The sequence below is a fragment of the Sceloporus occidentalis genome, unplaced genomic scaffold (genome assembly GCF_023333645.1).
Source record: "Sceloporus occidentalis isolate IW3139 unplaced genomic scaffold, rSceOcc1.0.p SCAF_2, whole genome shotgun sequence".
Classification (NCBI taxonomy): Eukaryota; Metazoa; Chordata; class Lepidosauria; order Squamata; family Phrynosomatidae; genus Sceloporus; species Sceloporus occidentalis.
The window spans coordinates 204241192-204256906 of record NW_028316982.1 but is presented as its reverse complement, the minus strand read 5'-3'; the positions used below and the strand labels follow the sequence as shown (position 1 = coordinate 204256906).

The window sequence follows — 15715 nt, the reverse complement described above, 5'->3', positions numbered from 1 at the left end:
TAATGTAGATTCAATCCCATATATATCAAACATGTTCTGCATGTTTCAGGAATTAATTCAGTATCTAAAATTCCTGTGTGATACTGGGGCCTGAAATGTATTACATTTATTAGGCGCAGGACAGACATGTGCGATAGGGCATAATGTGCGAGGGGCGATGCTCCCAGACGCCCCTCACCCCTCGCACGTGACGAGGGCATCAAAATGGCAGCCCCCTGTACAGATGGGCACCAACATTTTGATGCGACGGATGCTTAGCATCCGCACGTCGAGGTGCCACAGTGATGTGTCGAGTGCACTATTGGCGCACTGCATCGTCATGGCGCTGCAAAAAGAACCCTTTTTTGTGGGTTCTTTTTGCTGCACGAGGAAGCCATGTGATTTGTCCGCTGCAGCTTCTTTGTGCAGCAAAACAAGGCACCTGCAGACCGCCCTTTTTGGGCGGTCTGTACCGGGCCTTAATTTTTTTTTTAAAAAATCCCCATTTGGTACATTTAATCTCTTCTTTGAGATGAGGGTCCTAAATTGTACCTTTAAATGGCATCTGGGGACTGAAAGACTAACTCAAGCCATCAGAGAAGGAGTTAGGAGGATCATTACTTGAGTGATGTTGAACAGTGGACAAGACCTACTTGGATTTCACTTTAACAGAGGCTGGCATGGAATGGGAATGTTGAAGAAATTTGTATTTTGAAATAATTAATGTTGAGAAGATCTGAGCAGGAAAGTTGGGTAATTTGCTGTGCTGTTTTAGTTTATCATGATTTCTTCAACACTTGACAAGCATATACTTTCAATTTCTCTGTAATTTTATATCAGCTAATGAAGCACCCTGTCTGTAGTTAAAATGTATCATTAGTATTCCTAAATGCCCTTTATTCCTAAATTACTGTAATCCTTGTCAAGCTTGTCTACTTGAAATTTGTATGGAAAAGTTATGTAGATTATTTAAAATATTTCTTTTTCATCTTTTTGTTCAAAACATGCCTAGGCTGTCTAGAGATCTAATCACCATAGTAAAACAGTGAATGATATCAATAAAGAGAGATGATGCAGCAAATAACACTTGAGAGAATAAAACCAGCATTATGGCAGGGAAAGTGCCTGCTGAAAAATAAATGTCTTGGGGGGTGTTCCCACTTGGCAGATAAAACGGATTATATTGGCGCGATTCTGATTCGGATTATGTTCCGAGAATAATTCGAATTTTTCCATCGTTTTCCATCGGCAAATTACCCCAATTCATTTAGACCCTGTTTTCGTTCCCATGTATTTTAAATCGCTGTATTTTAAAGCGGATTAATTTACTTCCCGTTCCCATTTGTGTCTGCAAGCTGTCAATCAAGCGCATAGGCTTCAGACGTCACAAGTGTTGTTGCCCGATTCGAAACACTTTGACATGGTTTATTTTACTCTCCGTTCCCATTTCTGTTTTGTTTTTTTGTTTTGTTTCTTGTTGTTTTTGGGCAGCCAATGAAAATAGGCTACAAAGACCCTTCTGTGTCTCCCCAGATTCCGTTTGGGAAAGAGAGAAGAGAAAGCTCTATTTTCCCCCCAGATTGCTGGGCATCCAGGCTCTCCTATGTCTCCCCAGATTCCCTTTGAGAAAGAGAGAAGGAAAGGCTTTAATCACCCTTAATCCCTTTGTCTCACCCATTGCTGCCTGGGCTGTCTGGGGGGGGGGGGGCGATCAAGCAGGCATTTACTGCAGAGCCCATATGCTGCCTCAGGCGGAGGCAAAAAAAGAAAAAGAGAAGAAAAAATAATAGTTTAAAATGGTGTTCAATGGCTCTCCTCACACATCGGTCTATGAATGTGGAGCAGAGGGGAGGTTGTAGGGGGAGTAATGTGTTTACTGCATCTGGAGCTCAATGTAGTGCGATCGCCTTACCCTGCTTCCCACTCCACTAGGGGAAAGGCTATGCGAATGGAAGAAAATGGGGCTGGCGATGCAGAAAGAGAACAAAAGAGTGATACCCCCAAGCCAGCCCTTCGAGCGCTGCTCCTCCCATCTCCAGGATCCCGAATCAGACACCCTTGTCGTTCCCATTCGGATACAGTGAATCGTACCCCAGGATCAAAAATAATCCGTGTTAAAACCTACTGTTTTTTTAAACTGGTTTATAGGCATATAATCCAGATTATACAATATAAATCAAATCAGGTTCCAATATCAATGGGAACGATTCAGGGGCAATGCAGATCAGATTCGGGGTTAAATGGGAACGATATCTCCCCCCCCCCCAAATTTGCATCCTGATCCGCGTTTAAGGTGAATGGGAACGCAGCCTTGGTGTGCTGAAGGCTGTTAGGAGCAGAAATGAGCCTGCCTTGGCAGAGAGTTCCAAAGACTAGACTGTGGCGTTTCCGTAACCATGTGGAACTCAAGAAAAATTTGAAAGAAAGCCTGCAAATAAGATCTCAAAGGATAGGCAGGTGTGTATGGAAGAAGTCTTTTCTCGGTGTTTTCATCTTAGGAGGCCGTAATAAGTTCAGCTGGCTGTTCATATCAGTGGGCCCTGCCCCAATATTGTCAATGGCGGCTTGTGTACACAGCTGCACTGATGCAGCCATTCACATGTTGGTGTTTACTGTTGCTAATGGAACCTGAGGTTCCATGTTACTTGCAATCTGCAGGCAGGGTCTGGAACTAAAGCCTTGCCTATGCAGAGGACTGTCTACTATGAATTGGACCTTAAACAGATGAAGTTGTTGGAATAAAGAAATCACATGCCTTTGTTAATCAGCTCCAATCAATGTTCTGTTCCAGAAGCAACTATATGTCTCATGCATGTTAGTGTCCATGCAAACGGAGACATTTCTGTGGTACAGTGGATCCTTGTTATACGCTGGGGTTTGGTTCCCAGATCCCCCGTGTATAACAAAATCCGTGTATGCTCAAGTCCCATTATATATAATGACATAGCAAAATGGTGTCCCTAATAAAAAATGGAACATCAAGGTAAATTTATACTTTTTGGGAACATTTTCAAACCGTGTATGCTTGAATCCATGTATAAAAAATCTGTGTACAGTATAAGAAGGGCCGACTGTATTTGCATACTGTAGAGTCCTACAGTAGTTCTCCCCTGCTACCACTGAAAACAGGAACATTTGTTCCATACCATATACAGAAGGAAAGATAAACTTGGGTAAACAACTGTGTGAGACCAGGGACGAATCTTCTACTACCAGTCCCTGAAGGGTGCATGCTAAAGTACTTTTTTTCTCTGTTTCTCCTCCAAAATGACAACTTTTTGTTGCCATTTTTGAAGTGAAATGGAAATAGGGGAAGGCATTTGAGTGGGTATGCTGAGGGGTTTGGGAAGGTTTTTTTGGGGGAGGGGTTGGTACATATTGGGAGGATGGGTTTGATTTTTGAGTGGGATGCCAGAACTGCATTGCAATTTTTTTAAATGGAGGGCATTGGGGAACTAAAGCGGAGCTTTGAGTGATGCAGTAGTCAGATTTAAGGGGCCGCACTGTGCCTGTGTGTTGCATTTTCTACACCCCTGGATTAAAGATATTCACCTGTCAAATTTTGTTTTAGCTAATTTGATACTTTGAGATTGTCTGGACTGGTATCAGAGGCAGAAATACCTATCGAGAGTTGAAAATACCACTACATTTGGAAATACCTCTAGTGTTCTTTATAGCAATGTCGCTTATAAAACTGGGCTTTCTCAGTGTAAATAAAATAATAAAAACAGTAAAAGTAAGCCTGAATTCTCAGGGATTCTCCCTGAGAATTGGCATAATATAACAAAATTAATAACTTCATAATATTTTTGTAGACAAGGCACAACTACTTGAAATAGCCAAAGCAAATGCAGCTGCCATGTGTGCCAAGGCTGGTGTTCCCCTGCCTCCAAGCTTGATGCCTGTTGTAACTCCAGAAAAGAAGGAGGAGAAGGTTACCCAAAAGTCAGCAAAAGAGACAATATTGGAACTCACTGAGGTAAGGCGAAGGAAACAAAGAATACATATGAAAGTTAAGCAATCTTTGCTATTACAGTAAAAACGACTTCTGCAAAATTTGTCCCTCAGATGTATAAAAATCTGCTTGAGAAGTTGCTGGATTTTTTAATATATAAGAGTTATAGTAGGGTACTATGATGGGGTAGAATATGGCTTTAACGCATTTTCAGGGCTGAGAATAATAAAATTGCTTTAGCCTTCATGTTGAATGAGATTATGCTTCCTTTATGCAACAAGCAGACCTGATAGCTCTCAAGCAAATGTTACTTGGCTGCCATCTGGCTTCATACCTTGAACATGGGGATTTCGTGGCAGATTTAGCAAGCTCTGTTGTAATGGGAGTGTGGTCATTTAGCCAAAGTGAACATATGCTCCATGTCAGATCTTGAATATAGTGTTATTCTCAAAATGACTGTAAGTTTTATCTGCTTGTTCTCTTTCATCTGTCATCAGTGTTGATTTTTTTCCCCTTTTTAAGAAATGCAAGAAGATAGCCCAAAGCCAGGAAGATGATGTGATTGTGAATAAACCACATGTATCTGATGAAGAGGAAGAGGAGCATCCTTTTATTAATCATCCCTTTAAACTCAATGAGCCAAAGCCTATTTTTTTCAACTTAACTGTAAGTATCATTAAAATAAAATCTTGTAAACTTATTTTATTTTTTCAGATGTTCTTTTATGTAAAATAAATGGGACAAGTGTGAAAATGGGATAATATGTATTTATTAAAAATTATTTGTTGCAGAGAAATATGTTACTTTCTGCCACTCTTGGAAAAGGCATTACCTGGACATACACTCAATGCTTTTGAAATCGCTTTTAGAGCTGGAATACATTCTAAACAAACAGAATAGTTATAATTCCAGGAAAGAAATATTGAGCAATAAGAGTTTTAAATTGTCCCTGTAAATTCATTAATATTTACTGTACTTGTTTAGTTCATAGCAATATTTTTCAGGCGTTCATTCTGCTACGGAAATGGCAATGAACAGCCAGTTTGATTATTATAATCTAAATTACATTTTGTGGGTTGTGCCAGTTAAGTATTCTCACCAACATAATTGCTTCTGTCATCAGAACTGGAAGAAGTCCACCTCTTTCTTCCCCCTTCTCCCTGACTGAAGGTGGAAGTCTATACAAAACTAGTTTATGAATTATAAAAATAAGTAAAATAAACTGTCCATCCTGTGGCATGCCTTATCCACCAAACTTACAGCTTCATCATCAAGAAGTGATTACTTGCCAGAAGCTATCATTAATATAGCAGCCCCATCAAATTGTACTGTAGTATGATCAAGGTTGACCTCTGCAAGAAATTAGTGCTGTAAAAATTCAGAAGAGAAAGGGGACAGTAGTTTCTGTGTCCGTGACTTCTGTATTCATAGTATGGAGGATAGATGTCTGGAGAAGCTCTGGCTAGAATTTTTGTCTCCTTTGATGATAAATGCTTACAAGTTTCACTACTAGGGAAAAGAGGGGAGTTTGCAAAGGGGGAAAATCTAACCTAATAATTCTCTAGAATGTTAAAAAGTTAATGTTCACAAACTGTTTAGTGTAGTGCATATTGGTTTCAGTTTAGTATAAATGTTTTGTCAAGCATTGAGAATGCACTTAGTATGTGAAATTCATGATTAATCATAATTGTAATGTTCTTTCTCCTTTTCTTAAGACTCCAACCATAAAGCCACCACCTCCGAAAAATCAGGTTACTTTGACCAAGGAGTTTCCTGTTTCTTCTGGATCTCAACACAGAAAAAAAGAAGCAGATAGTGCATATGGTGAATGGGTCCCAGTTGAGAAGAACAAGGATGAAAAGAAAGATGATGTGTTTCCCAACCCAGCCAATCTGGAGGTAAAATGTAACAAAGTGTTAATACAAGGCTTTAAAGATGTTTTTACCTGGAAGATGGAAGGGATGTTGACTGAATTTTTATAAAGCAATTTGTAGAATATAGACTAAAATTGTGTAAGGCACACTCACCAAGGATTGTAACTTAGAGCCTATACAGACAGGCCAAAATAAAGCTGTTTCAGGTCACTTTGGAGGTATGCTGTTTAAATGATGCATGTGTCCTAAGAGGCCAGAAGTCCTGAGGACTGAAGCGTGACTTTGGTTTGGCTTCTGGACTCTTAGGATGCATGCATCATTCAAACAGCATACCTCCAAAGTGACCCAAAGCAGCTTTATTTTGGCCTTTGTGCACAGGCTCTTAGTTTAAGTGAAACTGAGCTGCAGCTATTTTGGAGGCTTCCTTTGGCCAAAACTGGCTTGCCTGACAAAGCCTGCAGTTGCTGCACACTTGAGACACATTGATAAGACTGGGCAACTTCAGAGTGTCCAGGAGGCAATTCTCATACTGAAAGAAGTAGACATTTGCCAGTGGCCAACTCCTGTTGCTGACCAGGAGGAGGCACAATCAGAATCTCAATAGTCTTGTCCTTGGTTCCACTCCCAGTTCCCTTCTTCCTGCCTTAACCTGATTCACATATGTTTGACTCTTCATTTTGGTTTAATTGGGTATCTGCCCTTTTTGCAATCTTCTTTCTCACCTCTTATTACTTTATGGATGTTGTTGTTGTTGTTTTCTGTTAGGATCTTTTTAAAAAGTGTTCAGTTTTTTGGTTAGGAACTTTTTAAAAAGGGTTCGGCTGTTTTCTCCCTTCCAGACTGGAATTGACCTTATTTTTCAACTGAAAAATATTATTAGTTCAAAACAAGTTTAGAGGGCTTGTGCACATTGGTTGAAAGGGGTATTTTGTTCCTTACAGTGTGAATCTTCATGTTTAAATAAACTTTCCCCCCTGGAAATGGAGTAACCATTCACTTTTGTGGAAGAAAATAAAGAGCTGCACAGAGGCATACAGTAATTGTGATTTGGTCAAAATCTACCCCCTCATGTCTGACCATTGAATATAAACCTTGCTCTTAATGGTTTTGAGGGGCAGACTGTAGATTTATTCCATTTTTCAGTGATAATCATGAATATGAGTCCATCTACTTTCTTCCTTGTTAGTGAATGGTCCAGTTCTGGTTTCTAGTTCTTGGTAACTTGAGAGCAGGGAGGCCTCCAGTTTTTGAAAATCTGTAACTGACCTAGTCACTCTGAGTAGTTTCAGAGAAGCAGATTCATTGTGCATGGAGTCTAAGGGCTATTGGAATCTGACTCCCAGACCCTCCACAGTTGCCCAACTCTGGTGGATTAAGATATTGATGCTTTTGTATAGATAGATTTCTCTCCGTAAGGTATACATTGCATAGATGTGCAGATTCAAAACCGATTGTGTCTGTACTGTTTTCTAGCCTGTGGACATCTCATCAGCTCTGAATGAGCGGACTATAGCCCAGAAAAGGCTTACAGAAAACACATTTGATCTAGAGGCGATGTGTTTGTTAAATCGTGCACAGGAACGGGTAAGTTACAGTTTCTTTTGACTTTTCTTTATGCTTCTTGAAATCTGTATGAAAGTTGAAGCATGCTGTGATTGCTGAAATTCTTATGTTCTACATAAGTTTCTGACAGTGTTCATTTTAGAAATCTTAAGAGTTTTAAGTTTCTGGTATGAAATCACACAATTTTGGTAAGGGTGTGGCTAGAAAAAAATAAAATTAGCTTATACAGTGAAATGTGTAATTTTAAATAATTTTAAATTGGAAATGTGTTTGCTCCTAAATGTAAACACTCTGGCACGCCCACAAGGAGACTGATTTCTATCCATTTCTAAAATTTTAAGCTTTACTAATTTTATTGTTTGCTTATTTTTGCTTGCAGATTGATGCTTGGGCTGAGCTGAATTCTATACCAGGCCATTTTACGGGAAGTACTGGAGCCCAAGTCTTGTCTTCAGAACAGTTGTCCAACAGCGGACCCCAAGCTTGGGTTAAAAAGGTAGATGATATTCAGACAGATGAGTCCAAATGTCATATATTAAATTCCTTTGAAATCAGTGGGAAAAGTGATAGTGATACAGTTAGGACACTAATAGCCTCCTAAAATACACACAGAAAATAAACTGATTAATTTACTTTTGTGGTCTTTCAAGGTGTGTTTACAATCTGTTTTGAAAACTGTATCTGCAATACGTGATTAGCTCTATTGTTAATACTGGTTCTTGTAAACTGACTGTAGAAACTGGGAGAAAGATTTGTTTGTAAGAGTTTGAATTACTCCCACTGGTTACTGTCATCTTGTGCTGAAATATTTGTGTAATATGGATGCAAATGAATGGAGCACATTTATTCCTTACCTAGAGTTCAATTTGATCCTGATTTCATTAAAATTTTGACAGTTCAGTGAATGGTTAACAGGGCTGTAAAAATCAACTTGCTTTCTTTTTTTGAGCACTTTTTTGAAACTGGAACAACAAGAAGATGGATGGCTCAATCTATGCTGTTTAGGATCTTCACCTTGTACCTTCATGTCATAGTGGAAGTAGGCAAGAGCTTGCCTTATCCCTTCTTTAAAGAGAGACTTGAGATCCTCACCACTGCATGATTTTAGCAGTACATTTGTCCCTTCACATTTGTGGCTTTGACATTTGCGGATCTGGTTATTCACAGATTTTATTAATATGTTCTCTCTAGAATATCTAGATCCTCCAGCACAACTCTACAGTCAACTTTAACTAAAAGTCATACTGAAGGACTTAGACATTCCTAGAGAGTACACTCCAGTGCAGTTCTGTAGTCAGTGTCTGGCAAATGTTAACCACAGAGTTGCACTGGAGGACCTAGAGGTTCCTAGAGAGGCGTTCTCTCAGGTATAGTGTTTTGTTATTTGTGGGTTTTCCACATGCATGAGGGTCCTGTGCTCCTAACCCCAGCATATGTGGAGAGACAAGTGTACTGTCTGGGAATATTGGATATGCCTGATCAGCTCTTAAAAAGGTAGGCATTATTATAGGTTTTCCTGCATTGTTGGATTAATATGAAGAGCAAGTTTTCTTATCTTGTTAGTTCTCTGGAAGAGAAATAATTGTTTAGCTGAATAGAGTTAATATCACTTGAGGGACAAGCAGATTGATCTCAGCATCTAGTGCTAAAATGGGGTTGAGGATGGGGAACTTGTAAGCTGCTGGGCAGGAGCCAGCAAGGTGTATCTATAGAGCAGGATTATATGTCTTGCTGAGGCAAGGTTTGAGGACAAGCTGAACATATGTGTCTGGTATGAGTTGATCAGTAGTTTATAAGGATGAGATTAAAATAAAGAATGTTTGGATGCTATGGTTATAGCTGAAATTTATAAAATGAGCCCTGACCTCTCCAAACTTTTGATATATTGGATGACCCTGAGGGGGAAAAACCCCTGAGGACAAAGAAGCCTTGAGCTTCTGAGAGAAATTTATTAAATTAGATTTTAAAATTGATTGTACTAGAGAATTCAGAGCAGGGTTGGAAAATAAGTAATTTTTTTAAATTTAAAATAAACTTTGTTTAAAACAGGGTTTTAAAAATTTTAAACAGGTGGTTTTTATCAACGTTGTGATGAAAGACTGGAATTCTGCTTATTGTTTTAATATTTTGAAACATTTAATTATTAGAAAGCGTGATCAACCATGTTTCAATGTTTTCTAACATTAACCATCCAAAGTTTACTAGGCTTTAACTACTTACTAGTCCTTTTAAATCTGAACACAGCTGCCCCTCCGTTTGCGCGGACATCAGATCCATGACCCTTGCTTACAAAGGAGCAAACGGACAGGATTAAATTGGGGGGTGGGCGCTCACAGCCACACGTGGCCACACTGCCCCATTCAAGCCTATGGGGCTTGAATAAGTGCGAGTTTCTGATTTTGTGGGGTGGTGGTGGTCCGGAACAGATCCCCACAAAAACAGAGGGCTGACTGTACATGTAAATTATAATTAAACATTCAGGTAGATGAAAATAAGCATCGGTCCTACTTATTACTTATAATTAAATCTGAACCAATAGTAGCACAAAAATATAAAAGCACTTTTCAGAGAAACACACACAAAAAACGTAAATTGAGCATTAGCACAGATATTAAACACTTTGAATAAAAACAGTAGTTTAGAGGCCTTTCAGATGTTATGGCCACTAGCTAAAATAATAATTGTTCTAAAGCAAGTTGTTTTGGTTGAATTTATGTTAATTGAAGGATTTATTTCTGAATTGCATTTCTTGCACTGTAAAATAAAGTGATTAAAAAGAAGCATCTGACACTGGATACTGGTCTAACAATGAACAACTGACAAACTGTTAAAGTTAAAATGTTGAAATTCCAACAACCATTGTTGTTCCAGTAAGAGGGTTGGAAAATAGTAATAAATGCGAGGTTTAAAAAAGAAAAGAATAATCAAGTCAATTGGTTTAACACAGCCAACCTTGATTCAGAGTGAGGTTGTATGCTTGGCAAATAAATTTTTACAGTCTTGATAATTGGTTTTTCATCTTTCCGCAAGCGCACTTGTCTGTCAGAATTAATTTTATCCATTTTCTAGCTTCAGCTTTCGATGTAGTATCATTTCTTGGAGCCAACTAATTTGAAAAGTGGATTGTTATTAATATGATGTATAAGCACCTAGATACAGTAACTAGAGGGTTTTAAAACTGCTGTTGATAAAATGTATTATATACTTTTACACTTTTGTAATTAAAATGATATGGGAAATTCTGTAAATACATTATTATCTGTAAATATTACCTGGTGAACAGGTTTTCTTTGTGGAAATAAAAATGAAGTGGAATGACAATAGCCATTTTAACAAGGGTTTTGTTGAAGCTTCCATTGTATGTTTGTCTTTCATCACCCATGTACCGTTCACAAAAGAGGACACACTTGCTTTAATTAATTGGCAATGTATCCATTAGGTGTATGCCAATAGTTTTTAATAAACTGAAAAGACTGAACAAGTGGTTTTGAATCATGACATTCTAAAAACTGAAGAGCTCAAAATAATTTGTTTTCTCCCTCATTTTACCTAGAAATCTGTGACATGTCTGGGTGGGTCAAATAGTTACCACTTCATAGCCTGTTAATTTACTTTTTTTTGCAGCTGATTCACACTGCAGTACACTGCTCTTGCAGGGATTGAGTGGTCATTATTTAGAAATAGTTTAAGCTTTGAAGCACCTAGTACAGCAGTACTAGGATGTCTGACCTTTTCTTAAGATTCTCAAGGGAGGATGAATGGCCTCTTGGTTTGCATAAGCCAATTGTTCTCATCAAGTCTATGGCGAATCAGGATTTCGTAATCTCCTCTTTAAAACAAAGTTTGCCAAGTCACTTGTAAGATTTCTGTCCTTCTTTGTCTCCTAAGCTGTGCTTACATATCAGTTCTTTAGCAACGGCTTTTCTTGATTTGAGTAGTACAGTATGACCTTTGTATCTGCAGGGATACTGTTCCAAAAGTCCCTGTGGATACCTGAAATCATGGATAATAGGGAACACTATTATTTTTAATGAGATGAACTACTTCCAAACAAATTTACAATAAAATCATGTTGGAGTACTGAGGAATGCCTAGATAGCATAGACATGGATAAGAGAAATGGTGGATACTGAATCCGTGAATATTGGGGTTGTACTGTATTGGGATGTCTGGGCGATGGAACATGATTTTCCTAAGAGTAGGTAGAGTTTTACTTGGAAATATTTTTTAGCCACAGCTTGCTGTGTGTAGGCATAGATGGAGGATGGTGAAGCATTTACATTTCCATTCTTTACTTCCCCCATTGTGTATCCTGTGTGTTTGTGCCAGTTTAGATACCAAAGAAGGGGAAGAGAGATGTTTTATTCCCTGAAAGGTTGGATTGCTGTGCTTCTGTGGTTACATAGATTTAAACTTTGGGTCAATGAATGAGCCTTCTCCTTGAAATATTTTTTTCTCTATAGAAGGAAAATCGGAGTTAGTTTGAATGTAGATCTTCTTTAGATTTTAAATTGTACTATAATGAGATGTATCTTTATTACTTTTCAAAACTTTCTGGTAAAATCAGACAACAAAAACAACTATTCTTAGCTAGTAAGCCTCCTGCTTTTTGCTTAACGTTCCTGAATGAAAACACTTTTATATGCCACTTAGGTTTTAGTTGGCTTGGCTTGTACTCCCAGACACTATCCATGGAAGTGAGCCCATTGAAATCAGTGGGACTTCTTTGTAAGTAGACATAAGAAAATAGTCTCAGTCACTATTGTCTAAAATAATAACAGTTTACTGTTTTCTCTGAGTACAGAATTTGGAGCACTTTTAGACTAAGGCTCTAAACAGGGGCCAAGCCATGCTGTCCTGCCTTGGATCAGTCTTCAAACTGACATACCAGCAGGAGAATGTTTACATGCCCCACCCACCAATGCACATCTGGTGAGAAGACCCTCTGTTGCGGACTGTCAGGGTGGAAATGGGACATCTGGCTACACCCAAGTGGCCGGATATACCATCCAACATCACAGGCCAAGACAAGGGTCCTCTCATTAGACATGAAGATGAGGCAGGTATGTGGTGTGTGGGGCCATCGGGTCTGTTGCTCAGTGGCAAACCTGGCAGCAAACAACTGGCTTTTTTAGACTGAGATAAGGCCCCCTTTGGGCCAGGATTGGACTGGATCCATATCCACTCTGCCAGATCCCAGCCAGGGACCAGTGGCCTCTGTCATTCAGAGAGAACAATATGAAGCTAGGGGAGCCTTTACAGATACTGTACTAGTCTGACTCTAAAGGAATCTTAATGGAATTTAAATTGGCATTGGTGATTTGTTAGAGAAGTGAAATTTTACATCTACCTTACAAAGGTCAGATTTTTAAAAAAAGTAGTTGAGGCCAAGTACCCTGAAATTCAGTAGTCACATTAAAATTAATTCAAGTTTGTTTTGTAGAAGGAAGGCGCTTTAAAGGGGGAAAAAACAACAAGGAATTATGTTTTGTTTGTTTTTCATTTGTTTGACTTTTAGTAATGTGTATTAAAATGCTTAAGCAGTAGGCTGTTGAACAATATTTGTCAGTGAACAGCAGCTTCAGTCATAAATGATTCCTGTTTTGCATTGTCAGTGGTGTAATCAGTTCACAAATGCAAAAAAAAAAAACAACAACAAAAACATTAAACTCTCCACAATACATATGCAATACATTTATTCTTTATAGGCTTATTTATTTGCTTGTTACTTCAAATCTATGATAAAGCACCATAGATTCTTTAGAAGGAAGTTAATAAAATACTTAAATCATGTCTTCAAAGAAAGGACATAGCTGATTCCATGTGCCAGACAAATGTCTGTTCCTCAGAATAGCAGCCTGTATTCTGCTATATGGTTAGGTCTGCAACTCTGGTTTTATATTTAAGTTGTATTATTGATTTTAAAGCAGTGCCACCTACTTTCTGTTGCCAGATATATTTTTCCAACACTTAAATGGCATTTTTAAAATTTTATTTTAATGTCAAATAAACAAAAATATTTAGTGAATGAAAACATTTTGTGACTTCACTTTGATAGGATGGGAGAATTGACATTTTGAGAGTTGACATAAGTGACATTTCTGGAAGAAGGAGTAGCTTTTGATGAAAGGAACTAACATGATCAGTATTTTGGGGATGGTGTTGAAATTGAATGAAAGTGCGTCTTTGAATAAGTCAGTGTTTCTTGGCTGTGCTGAATGCTGTACTCTTATGAAGCTCCCCTTCTCCTAGTACTGTGTCCCCCTTCAGGACCTAGATTTCCTCTGGAAGGGGCCCAACTGCACTGATCTTATACAGTTGCTGCACTGACTGGGAGTCCTGCTGCTGAGTGCCCAGGTGAAACTTTATGGGGAAAGGGGTAGTGCTTCATTGGTGCTGGACTGTAATAATTATCTTCCCTTACTTCAGAAACCAGTGACTGCCACTATTAATGTTTCCTGAGAGCAATGCAAGATTCTCCAACAAAGTAAGCACTTCCTGGTAAAAAAAATCCAAGGGAATGGTGGGAGGGAGGGCTGACTTTTTTTTCCCCTTTAGGAGCTGTTCTTGTGTATTGCTTTCTAAACATTTGGCAAAGGTCAGAACATTATTAAATCTAAGCTTTTTCAGAAGACTTGAGCTGATAGATTTCTGATCATCATACTTCTTCAGGTCTATATCATAGTAAAAAAGGCTGCTGGACAGTGTGTATATTGATGGTAGCTGAAAGATAAAGGCAGGTGAGGTATGTTAAATGTGTCATTTTACCTGCAATGCCTGTCACATACATTATCATATGCTCTATGTGGGTAATATGCTTTAGGACAGGACTGTTGTATATATTTTCATCGGTGCATCTTTGGACACACTTGACATCCTCAAAAAACCTCACCAGTTTTTAAAAGCTACCCCTGCTATTGTGGTTGCAGAAGACAGCTTAGATAAATAGGATGTGTCTGCTCTGGAAATGCATGTACCACATAGACTTCTAGTGATGAAAGAATAGGACCTGAGTGCAGTGTGCATCTTCTAGTCACTACACCTAGTTTACTTGCCTTACTTGTGATACTGTAATTATAGGATCCTGAATAATCAAAGTAGATTGTATTACAGAAAGTAATGTAGTCTGAGCTTGGAACATAGGTCCTTGTGATATTTCCTTATCAAACTGGCTTTCTATAAAGGCTCAAGTGTTAATAGTAATGAAATACACTGGTGCCTCGGGTTACGAAATTAATTCGTTCCGCCATTCCTTTCGTAACCCGAAAATTTCGTAACCCGAAAAATAATCCGTTAGCACTGGAAAGCCTATAGCTGCACTTTGCAGCATTTGAATTTCGCGCCGAAATGAATTTCGTAACCCGAAAAATATTTCGTAACCCGAAACAGTTTTTGCTAATCCAACTTTTTCGTATCCCGGAAATTTCGTAACCCGATCATTTCGTATCCCGAGGCACCAGTGTAATAATAATAGCTTTTATTTGTGAAAGTGTGGAACCACCAAATGTGGCTGAACTGTCCACCCTTCTTGTTATTTTCTTTCTTTACCTTTTCACCTTCTCTAAAGTGCTTGGTGACTTCCACAGTTCGGTTGCTTCCCAGATAAGGAGATAGAGAGACATGGGCCATGGCAGTTTCAGCTGCCCCCTTCCCTGCTTCACCTATGATGATAGAATCGTAGAGTTGTATTATCTTATTTCTGCTTTTAAAATAGTAAGATGTTTACTAAGTTTGTTGATGCAGAAGCCATCACATTTGAACATAAGAAGTGCTTGTGAATGTACATAGGAAGTCAGAAGAAGTTCTGTAAAAGACAACAGTATAAGTAACATTTAATTTTAAACCAATTATAAGCTTGACTGATATTGCCAGTGGCAGACATGGTCTGCTCACTGCAGTCCATTTTGTATTTTTTTTAAATAGGATTTTACCCTTTCATCCATGATTGGGTATTATTCAAGTTCTCATTTGTATGGGCTTTTCTTGGCATTGCAAGATTCTGGTAAATTCTAGTTTTTCAGCTCTTTGATTTCTGGCTCTTCTTGTGATAGCCCAGATATCATACTAGACTTTTATTCTTATATTTTTTGGTGTTGATTTCTTCCCATGCTCCAAATTCTTAGTTGCTTGTTCTAAGGTTTAATTTACTTGTCCTGTAAACTGAACATGAACTAGTGAGCTCTTTCCCAGAATATAAAGAGGAAATGGCTTGGGTTGATTGGCAAGATACCTACAATGTCCTAGTCTGGCAGAGAAAAAGCAGAGGATTCACATATGAGAAACTGCCATAGAATCAGCAGAGTAAATATCAGAATGAGAACGTTAGAAAGCCATTAGAGGAAAT

At 38.5% G+C, this 15715-nt stretch overlaps 1 protein-coding gene across 2 annotated transcripts in view; it reads left to right on the top strand.

Moving 5' to 3' along the window:
• Positions 1-15715, top strand: part of SON (SON DNA and RNA binding protein) — a 38662-nt gene that overhangs the window by 16679 nt on the left and 6268 nt on the right. The window contains exons 4-9 of one of the 2 annotated variants that reach the window (XM_089512053.1): positions 3795-3958; positions 4457-4600; positions 5650-5832; positions 7282-7392; positions 7751-7867; positions 13801-13858. In XM_089512053.1, coding sequence (XP_089368179.1) covers positions 3795-3958; positions 4457-4600; positions 5650-5832; positions 7282-7392; positions 7751-7867; positions 13801-13833 — 752 coding nt within the window. In that variant the 3' untranslated portion in view covers positions 13834-13858. Of the gene's footprint in view, positions 1-3794; positions 3959-4456; positions 4601-5649; positions 5833-7281; positions 7393-7750; positions 7868-13800; positions 13859-15715 lie in introns of those variants that run through there. The other variant, XM_089512052.1, reaches the window with a different exon arrangement.